Source organism: Cucurbita moschata, unplaced genomic scaffold, assembly GCF_002738365.1.
Source record: "Cucurbita moschata cultivar Rifu unplaced genomic scaffold, Cmos_1.0 Cmo_Scf00023, whole genome shotgun sequence".
NCBI classification, from domain to species: Eukaryota; Viridiplantae; Streptophyta; class Magnoliopsida; order Cucurbitales; family Cucurbitaceae; genus Cucurbita; species Cucurbita moschata.
The window spans coordinates 1671733-1682446 of NW_019268539.1; the positions used below are offsets into that span (position 1 = coordinate 1671733).

The 10714-nt window shown below is 36.1% G+C and overlaps 1 protein-coding gene across 2 annotated transcripts in view; it reads right to left on the minus strand.

The window, feature by feature from the left end:
• Nucleotides 1-699: 699 nt before the first annotated feature.
• Nucleotides 700-10714, minus strand: part of LOC111459968 (E3 ubiquitin-protein ligase UPL6) — a 13788-nt gene continuing 3773 nt past the window's right edge. For both annotated transcript variants that reach the window (XM_023103040.1, XM_023103041.1), the window contains exons 5-26: nucleotides 10468-10648; nucleotides 10140-10319; nucleotides 9542-9724; nucleotides 8987-9068; nucleotides 8745-8863; nucleotides 8347-8648; nucleotides 8121-8217; nucleotides 7767-7910; nucleotides 7450-7533; nucleotides 7275-7361; nucleotides 7020-7160; nucleotides 6700-6825; nucleotides 6388-6486; nucleotides 6011-6078; nucleotides 5521-5587; nucleotides 5148-5318; nucleotides 4973-5062; nucleotides 3964-4044; nucleotides 2669-2742; nucleotides 2501-2572; nucleotides 1996-2085; nucleotides 700-1248 (exon numbers count right to left, since the gene is read on the minus strand). In XM_023103040.1, the coding sequence (XP_022958808.1) occupies nucleotides 1182-1248; nucleotides 1996-2085; nucleotides 2501-2572; nucleotides 2669-2742; nucleotides 3964-4044; nucleotides 4973-5062; nucleotides 5148-5318; nucleotides 5521-5587; nucleotides 6011-6078; nucleotides 6388-6486; nucleotides 6700-6825; nucleotides 7020-7160; nucleotides 7275-7361; nucleotides 7450-7533; nucleotides 7767-7910; nucleotides 8121-8217; nucleotides 8347-8648; nucleotides 8745-8863; nucleotides 8987-9068; nucleotides 9542-9724; nucleotides 10140-10319; nucleotides 10468-10648 (2605 nt within the window). In that variant the 3' untranslated portion in view covers nucleotides 700-1181. The remainder of the gene's footprint in view (nucleotides 1249-1995; nucleotides 2086-2500; nucleotides 2573-2668; nucleotides 2743-3963; nucleotides 4045-4972; nucleotides 5063-5147; nucleotides 5319-5520; nucleotides 5588-6010; nucleotides 6079-6387; nucleotides 6487-6699; nucleotides 6826-7019; nucleotides 7161-7274; nucleotides 7362-7449; nucleotides 7534-7766; nucleotides 7911-8120; nucleotides 8218-8346; nucleotides 8649-8744; nucleotides 8864-8986; nucleotides 9069-9541; nucleotides 9725-10139; nucleotides 10320-10467; nucleotides 10649-10714) is intronic.

Genomic DNA, 10714 nt, shown 5'->3' on the forward strand with positions numbered 1-10714 from the left:
TCCAACCCCATAACCAAACTAGACACCACCTTATGACCATTATATATGTCAACACAAGAGCCACCTTGTTCCTCCCCTCACCTATTTCAATTTCCATTAATATTTTGCATACAACGAAGCAAGAAATTTGCAAAAAAAAACAATTCTCCCTAAGGTTTTCACAATTTGTATATATATATATTTTCCAAAAATAATCTAAGGAATAATTTTCATTTCCTGATAATTTCCATTAAAAAATAATATTTTATAAGCAAAAATATGCTTAAAATAAACATATATATAAAAAGTAAGACCAAGCCAGAATTTGAGCGGGACATCATAATTTTTCATCATCCATCTCCAGCACAAATCAAACGAACAAGATTGGGGTAGGAAAAAATCCCCCTCACTCACTGTCACACCTCGTTTAGGAATTTCTTGCTTGTTTAGGGTAGGTCTATAAAGTCCCAACTCCACATATTAAATGAACATCTAAACTAAAAGCTAAGCTAAAAGAAGCTCTCGGGGAGACAAAACGTGTGGGATAACATGGAACCATAGGAAGAAGAGTAGAAAGGAAGAAGAAAGTATGAATCTACTACAAGCATGAAATGAAAAGCTCTACAGGTCTTCTCTTTGTTTTCAATAATGCAAGAATGTACAAGTAAAACCGCAATGATTGGAGACTTTATTTGTCCGCAAGATTTGAGGACAAAAATATACAATAAATAAGAAAGAGCATAAATTTAAAATATATTATTATGTACACTCATTTCAGTCAACAGTGTATTCATAGAATTCCTAAGATCCCCTACCAACCCTACTCTCTCTATCAAACTTGACAGACATTCCAAACAACCCTAACACCAATTTTTGTACAAAACCTTATTTCATCGGTCATAACTGGCTTGGCACCCCCAATCTCTGGCCGTATTTTTCTATTTTTTTACGCATTTTTCAACCAAAACCAGTGAAACTAAATCGGCACTGGCCCGAAATGGGTTTTCAAGAATCCGATCTATGCTCGCTCAATCTATATTCCCTCTGGCATTAGAACATTTGCACTTAAAAGGTTCCCCCTTCTTGTAGCTTATCCAGTCCTCCAACTTGCTCTCTACATAGAAGCTATATAGATATATTTCCTTCTAATGCAAAGAACGAAGCAGGGAAGAGAAGGAGTATTGAGCAGGTACCATTTAACATTAGCTTAGATCAAAACCGGCATCTGCATTTATGGCATACATCAATTTGTTTGCCAGTTGCTCCTTGCTGCATTGCAGTTCACAAATCAGAGTCAACAAAAGTTCTTTCAACTTTAGCTACCAAATATATATATATAGAATAGTAGAAAACTTAACCGAACAGCCATAGGTACATAACTGAACCGCCTCAAACTGATTAATCGACAGTTCGGTCGGTTCAATCTGTGGTTTGTCGTTCAGTTCAAACCATTTACACTGCAGGTGTTGGGTCTAGGGAATGGGGCTGTTAGGCCAATGCCAATTGGGCTGATAAGCTGGCTGGACAAAGGCATTATGATATATGAATAAAAATGATGCAGACCCGTGAATCAAGCTCGTGACCTTGAGAATACAAGCCTAAATTTAAAGCCAACTCGACCACTATTCTTTATTTTGTGTTTTAATAAAAATCACATCGGACAGTTCTGACAAACTGAACCGGTTCCAACTAGAACCAAAGCAGTTTTGGTCAGATAACGTACAAGACACCAAAATCTAGCATGAAAATATTTTTTGCAACAATTTCTATTTGATTATTTTTTTAGAGAAAAGATTAAATTTTTTCAACAATTTAACGTACAAGACAAACACTAGGCTACACCTTTTAGTTTCTTAACAAGTGACATTTTTCTCATACTGCCCACATCTCTTTTTATAGTGTGTTGTTTCCTAATATCTGATTGCTTGCATCACAAAAACAAGATTCATAAAAACTGAAGGATGACATTTCATTTTTTTCAGTTCAACAAGATAACGAAGAATTATATTGACGCACCTTCTATAGGGTGGAAGCTTCAAAAGATTCATACAAGTCGCTGATGTAGGTAAGCGATCAAGAGCTTCTTCATTTGCATTACCAGCAGCCCTGAAATAGAAATAAGAAACTAGTGTCAAATTAATAACTCATCCATCTTGATCAAAGAAATATAAATCAGATACAGCTATCCTTGACCAACCAACATATTTGTGTCCGTGGGTATTAAATTGAACATTAAATAGCAATGTTTTTTTTTTTTTCCAATGCATGATAATCTATGTGCCTGAATATAGTTTCAACGTGTGAACAGGAATGCCTAACAAGTCCTCATTAGACAACAATGTACCTTCTCTCCTACTGAGTTACAGTTTCACATGACACCTCACTTGCAGGGTAATTTACATTAAGCTCAAGAACGAACAAGATTATCCCCTTCCCGGGAAACCAAAACAAAAAAATAACAATTGTGATGACACAAGTTTTAACCAAGAGAAAGGAAGAAAATAAACAAAACATCAATTACCTTTGTATGCAAAAACATGGCTCAAGATATCTAAAGCCAAGAAGTGGTCCTCGAGAGCAACCAGTCACAAACCTGATGAAAAAGCACGATCCAATTTTATACTTCTAAATTCCGGTTGTTCTTTAGAAACGAGAAGTAACCAATGGCTAGTGTAATAAAATGACTCACTTCAGAAATTTCTTTTGGTTTACCACTGAGAAACTTTTGATAACTTCCCAAAACATCTCAATGACATAATGTTCCTGATAAGAATTCAACAAAAGAAAAAAACATGATTAAAAAAAATAGGAGAGATTTTTTATTTATCATGGTTGCGCCTGACCCTGCAGTGATTTCTAAATAATGCAAGTTAAAGGTTTGTTGCCATTGTCATAGAAACATAAGATGTGACTACAAGTACGAATAGTAGTAACCAACAGTTTATAGCTATATATATATTTGTAAGAAACTAGCCGTCATTTTTCATTTAAGAAGAACAGAACTTTGATTTAAAAAAAAAACAAAAGAGGAGAAGTCTAAATAAAGTAAAGTAAAATGTGAGTTCACATAATTACAAAAAGAGGACACCAGGGCACAAAAAGAAACCGATGATCTAGCAATGTCCCAGACATCTGTAGAAGAACTCTTTCTTCCTCTAAAGATTCTATTATTTCTCTCGCCCCACAAATACCACAAGATAGCACACACCCTAACCTGCTTCAAAAATAGTTTCTTCCCCTGAAAGGCAGATGGAAGAGAAACCGAACTGCAGGAAAAGTGCTTCAAAAGAACTAAAATATGATGTCCCTTCAATCACAGAGAAGAGAAAGAAGGTCCACCACCTCTAGAGCCTCTCTTCTAGAAAGACGGCAAGAGAATAACGAAGAGGAAGAATCGAAGGTTTATAAGGCAAAAGCCACATAATGCAACTTCTTACTCGAGATGTGTTATAACCGCAAGAGACTACTCAAAATCTTCCTCAAAGAGATCTAAGAGCCCTCCCCAAAAAAGGATTTCACAAATTGAAAAGGCATGGGGAAAGCCGAAGCAATAGCCAACCAGAGATTTTTATTAGAGTCCTCAACCCTAAAATCTACTACCCACTCAAACAGATGCAAACCACACCTATTCACAATAATCCTATACAACATATCAGTCTCCCTCAAGAAACTTCTTCGTCAACAGCACTTCATTATGTAATCTCAGGCTATCAATACCCAATCCCCTCAGCTCCAAAAGCTTCAAACTAACCCAGTGAGACCCGCCAACCTCATACACAATTATGAGATTTAAATGAGTCATCATAATTCAGATTGCATGAATATAACACATGTTATATTCAATATCTTCAATCATGAATTATTACATTCAAAAAAAGATTAATCCTACTAATCTTACAAAATTTCAAAATTCTCTTAGAACACATACATAGAAAAGAAAAGAAAAGAAAAATATATATGAAAGGGGGGTTCAACAGAACTTACTTTATGATAGCCACTTGAATAAGTAGTATGTGTCCGTAGGTCATCCACATCCAAGCCGTCCAGTGAACCTGATATCAAAAGCTGAAAAGAAGTAGACCAGTCAAGGGCATCGAAATGAATTATCTTGGACCCACAAGACTAGCAACACAACTTTGATAGTATTTAGCAATTGGCCCATGATGTGCACTAAATTATGGCTTATTTTTATGTTTTCCTTATTTTTTTCTGTCATAAGGGCTTTTGTTCCCTCATCTTTTGCCGTCATAAGGAATTTAGTTGCTGCAGCTAAAGAGTCCATTTAGGGCTATAAATGGTCTAGTTTGCATTGTATATTTTTCAGGTTTTAATGATTTGTAAAATTGTGCCTTTACACTTCTTTTAGTCATGAGCCTTACACCTCTTTGAGAGTGATCAACTTGAATCTTAGTGAATAGACTAGTATCGAATCATCAAGGCTTTTGATAGTTGTAGGTGATCAGAAGTCACGTGATTGAACCTTCAAGTGAACCCGATAGACAAAACCCTTGATATCCTAGGGTTCTGGCTTTGGGTGAAAGTTGAAGCAGGGCTCCCAATACCAGGCTATCAAAGGAAATGGTCGAGAGTCCTCCTAATCATTATAGGTTCTTGCTTCAATTCATTAAGGGTTTCACGTCAAAGCTCAACATTATCAAAACCAATGTCCCCCTACCCATAAACTAAGAAAAATATGAACTATGTAGACTAAAAATCCAAATCTTGGTGCTTAACCAAGAATTTATTGTACATTCTAGGCGAAAAGACATTCCTCAAGTTAACATTTTCCCAAGAAAAGTATTGTAAATACTAATATGAATGAGACAACGCTTGTATAAAGCCAAGAGGAGATAGTTCTTGTTCAAAGAAGCAAGATTCAAGATTCAATGGAAAAAGGAAGTAAGTTGATGTGCAATGATAAACAGGTCATCAAAAGATGATACAGCAGCAACCTTTTGATGCAAACCACATTCCTAAATTCAGTGAATCGTACCTGGAATTCATGTTCATTGAACATATCGATCCATTCTTTCTGTATAAGTTGCTGAAACCCTCTCAAGAAATGAGAACTTTGCTGCCTTATCTGTGGATGACATTTTTTCTATCAAAATCAGAAAAGGGCCTAGGGAGGACACTTCGGATAAACCAAAGACAAACTACGGCAATACCTGAAAGTTTAAACGATGATTGGCAACAAGATGAATGAATGTGATGACATTTTCACTTGTGACACGACGGTTTTTTCCTCCAGGGAGTAGCTCTTCTTCTGTTTGCTCTCCATATTCATTGTTTATAATAACAAAATATAGCTCCAGTTCAGAAATGTCCCCTTCAAAATGCTGTGTCCAGAAAATCAGATGGGAAGATCCCCAAATTCAAGGTAAGGAGTGAGAATGAGATTCTACCAGGATACTATTTTGATCTAGATCATTGATCAGAGAGGGAGTTCTTTAAAAGTAGTTACAGCTCTGATCACACCTGATCTTTCTAGATATGTATTGGATGTGGTATCAGCTAAAAGTGATATAAGGGAATATATACCTTTAAGAAAATAAGGTGGCGATACAATTCAGGGTCCAAGGATGGCAAGTCATTCAGATAGTTGTACCTGTGGTGATAAGCATTGGAAAAATTCAATGTTGGTTAAAGATTAACATATTTTCCCCACACGGAATAGAATTCCATGTTTTTATACCAGGAAACCATGCAGTATTAAAATCTAATAAATCATATAGAAAGCAATGTACAACTCAGAGACTGAAATCAAGAGCAGACTTTATTCTAGTATGGAGTAACTCTGTAAATGAAGACCTATGACATAATGAGAAAATGAATGCAGCATCAAACATCCTAAATTGACGACCTCATCAGTGGGCAGTGCACCCAGAATAAAAAGAGATTTTTAGAACCCTAAACATGTCTAATAACTTGCAACTAGCCATAGCAATCATCATCAATAGTCAATACTACGATTAATGGATTAATGCATAAAATACAAAACAGTAGAACAGCAAGTCTTCTAAAACCTTACTTCTGTTTAAGCTTGCTCAAGAAGAATGTTGCAAAAGGAATATCAACAAGAATTCCTTCAAACATTGCCTACAGGAAGAAGGGTAAAATAACATCCTGTCAGAAATCGCTTAATGTGATTTAAGATTTCTAAGCATGAGAATTAAAGAAGGATTTAAAACGCGAAGCATTGGAAAACCATTGAACTGAGCAGCAACTTCTATAATAGAAAAGCATGTAGAACACAGGATGCAATCAAGTGGGTGAACACTTTCCACTGTAAGAATACCGCAGATTTTAAACTACTAAATTGTATTTATATTCTTGTCAGGCGATACATTAATGTTTCAACATCCAACCAAAGTAAACTGCATGTATGCTTGGGCGTTATAGCCATACCTTAGCCAAAAGAACTCCAAGGAAATGAAAAAATTGGAGATGTTGCTCATGTATCATTCCTGAACCAGGATTGGGGTAGAGCAAGTGATCAGCTGTTTCCTGGATTACCAAGCAGAAAATTACTCAAATTAGAAGAATTGAACACTATGTGCTCACGTATTCCTTAAGTTTTAAGAAACAGATCTCGAACAACCAATTTTTATATTGAAAAGTGATCTCAAACAACTATGGCAGTCTTATCGTAATTCATATTGTCCAATGACTCCGCAACAATTACAAAGCCATCCTAATAATAAAGAATGTCATGATGACCTTAAATAAACCATACTGCACATCAAAGGCTGCCCGTGTAATGTTCTCCATGAAATCTTTGAAAATACCACCACCATCAATTCCAGCCTCCTCAACTCCAAATTCATTAACAAATGACACACGTATCTGCATGCAGAAAACTGAAGCAATTGATCCAACAGAGGCAGATAAATAAACAATTACAACTAACTCTACAAATAAAAGATCAAAAAGAGGGAGGGGGGAAGGGGCTATTTCACAAGGGCAAGGAAAAAGTGAAAAAAAAAGAAAAAAAAAAAAAAGTAAGGTCGCAACTATAAGTGCTGAAAGTCTGAAATTACCGATCCTCGAAGATCATCTTCAGACAATGCACTCATCTGACTAAAAGCATCCTCCAATATATGATCTCGTCGAATTCTAAACCGGTTTCTAGCAAACACCGCATGAGATCCATTCCTTTGCCTAGCTGCTGTTAGTTGTGACTGAAATGGGTTTTAGGAAAATAACTATAAATAAAATACCTTAAATATTTCTAAAACTCACTCACCCAAGAAATATATATTGTGGATAAAGAAATCAAACAACAGCTTGCTTACAGTGAAAATCTTAACCCTGCTTGTAAACGGTACTAAAAAGGGAGCTTGCTTAAGTATATCATGTGCTCTGGTATTTTCTATCACGGCCTACAAAGAGTGAAAAGCCAAATAAATAATTAGAATGAGGGACAGATAACAGATCATTAAAACCTGCATATTCAACAAGAATAATTACCTGAGAAATGAAATAATCATTCACGGCATCAGCATGGAAGTCACTGGGGGGTGTAAATTGCCGTCTATTGTTCCAGTCTTGCAACTACAATAAGGCCATTTAATCTTAGTAGACAAACAAAACGAGAAAATTAATAAGATACAAGCACAAGCCTTTCTCAAGAAATTTCAATGAAGCTAAACGAAGGAAGAAAAGACTTTCTCTGTCTGGAAAATCTCTTGTGCTCATATAACATAGAATGGCATCATAAAGTATCAAATGGGGATATAGAATTTAAAGCAGCCAACCAGAAAATACACTACTCAAATAACTGATACCTGTGACAGGAGCTCTGAGGCAACAATTGTAACCCTGTATTGAATGAATTCAACGGTGTGCCTCTTAGTAACATGGGCAGTAGCGGCAGGTTTTGCAGAATTACTAGGAGCTGTAGGACTCACCCATAAAAGCTGCCATAGGGCCTGCAGAAAGTAGAATAAACGGCAACATTACAAATATGACTACCCTAAACTAAGTATCCCCTTCTAATTCTTTCTCAACAAAATCTAAAGCAGGAACTATTTTTATCCACAAATGAAGAAGAAAAAATCTGAACACCCATGCTAAGGAAGTCTCTACTGAGCACGGCATTGCAGCAACGTAGTTACAAGGTGGCTTTCAAGAAAACTTGCCTGTCTCAAAATAATAATTAGACATCTGATATCCTTTAATGATAGTGGCTTCTCCTGCTCATAAAACTCCTCATTGTCAATTATTGTCAACATGTGCCTGATCCATAATAAAAAAAAAACAATCAGGACATACCAAATCTTACAATATTACCACACATAACATCAGATCAGGGATCAAAACAAAGTTCAAAAAGTAGATAAGCAGGAATAAAGTAGGTAATATTACTTGTACACAGGACAGAAAACAGCCAAAGGTAATAGCCAACCAGGTGCATCTCCTGATAAATATGCCAACTTCTCCGAAAAGGACGACCATTTTTGGTTCTCATGGCACTTTTTTATAAAATTCCAAAGTACTGGAACTAACTCTGTTCTGTATGCTAGAACGGTCATAATTTGTTCCAGAGGTAGTGTATTGAAAGTGACATGCAGAAAAGCACATGCTGTACCAACAGCTTTGACCTCTTTATCATCAGGACCATCATAAGGCCCACTAACTTGGGAAATCTGCCCAAATAAAGCATTTGCCTGGGAAGCACAAACCAATTCCATATTGTTAAAAGAAATATAGATGTTCTGATTAATTAAAATGTTGCCTTCGAGGAACGAGACCAGAAGATATACCAACTGCAGGAGAAATCGTGGATCAATAGCATCACATATCTGCTTCTCAACATTTTTATTTAGTGGTAGCTCTATTTCTTGATCAGACACGACCACATCGTCGTCACCCAATGCAGCACCTATTGACAACATACAGATACAAAAAATCATTGGTCACATATATGGAAAGACTGATGAATTAGATAAAAAAAATTCATGAACCAAAGCCTAAAACCAAAATGAAGATAACGGTGAATACATACTCTCTTCCATATCTCTAAGAGGTGATTTCATCGAAGGAAGTAGTTCCAACAAGAATGTTGTGATGGAAGCAAGATCTACTGCCTATCCACAACAAGTAAATAAAAAATGGGCTTAAAATTATAATTTCAATTACCACGGATCCTTAGAGTGTACAGGATTTGAGCACCAATAACTGCTCACTACAAATCTGTAAAGAGAACTTTTTTTGCATAAATCATATTAAAAAAAAGAATGAAGTACATGCATATTCTATTTCTCTTCAAAGAGAAAATGTGATCTTTAGACCCTCAGTAACACCATTATATCCAAACAGCAAGGTTAATGGGATTCATTACTTCACTTCAGATGGATGAGCATGGGAGAAAGGATTTTGTGATCACAAGCCACGATAAAAGGTTGGGATAGCTTAGATTGTGTCAAAAACATCAATTTCAGTTAGTATATCCCAAGAAGAGGAGGATGACACGTGCAACTTTATCAATTGGGTAAAGAGATAGAGGTGCTAAATGTGTAAAGAAGAGCTCAAAAAAAAGTAATATACATCAGCTAGTTACCAATTCGGATGAGCAGTCAGGCTGAGATAGAGCAGTTCTGGAAATTTCTAATACATTTCCAAGAAGGCATGCATAGCCAGGAATGTCAGCTGTTACATCCTTTGGGAGTACATTTGCGTAATGTTGAACACATGATGCCATCTGATGAATGTAATGTCCAATCAACCCCCGTCTAGCGAAAACCTAAAAATAGGTACGCTAATTTGTAAGTAAATAAATAAATAAAATAAAAGGTACACTAGTTTGTAAGAAAAGGAAAAAAGGAAAACAAGTTTGTACTTAAAAAAGTTTAAAGAAGTTCAAAAGTCCAATCAAACTCTAAATTTCAACAAAATTATCTGTTAAGTAGGAGGATAAAATCAAGCAAAGTTGGTGAATGCAATGTCCAATCAAACACATTTTTTCAATAGAAACTTATAATTGGATATATTGTAGCCATAAGAAGCAAGACAGCCTAAAGGCAGGGGGTGGAGGTAACCCCACCCACAAAAGAGCTTTCCAATTTTTAATAATCATGGAAAGTACAAGAAAAATCTTTCTGATTTGAACTCCACCAAGTCAGGGAATATCTGCAGGTATAAATTAGGAAGAAACCTACCTCCTTTAAGTAAGGGAATGTCTGCCACAGTAAAGGAAGAGTAAGAATTTGGGAGGAGAAGCTCCAATTGGGATCAACACGTGGGCAACAGCATGGCTTCTCACCAACATGAGAACTCAAAAGAGAAAGCAGACGTTCTAAAGAAGACACTGAACTGCCGGGATGCGAATCTTCAGTTTCCTGCAATAGCTTGAATGTGAATTAGTTCTCTGAAAACACCAGCAGAGGACGATACTGACAAAACAGAATAGCTCAAAAGATCACTTGCAAGTGAAACCACAAAGCAAAAATTTACACAAGGTAGAAGAAAAAGGAAGTACACATATACCTTCCCCGCCAAAGTGATATCCCTAATCAGCACATATGCATTTCTTTCCAGAAAGTAGCCAACAATCTTACAAACCCATGGGAGTTCGGGTTGTAATAAGAAAACAATTGCATCTAACAATAGAGTCGCAGGTGTGCTAGAGTTCTCGGGTGCAGCAAAAAGTTGATTCCTCAATTGGTTTCTAGCCAGAATAACACCAAGTAAGAATAATTTGCAAAAAAAAAAAAAAAAAAAAAAAAAAACAACA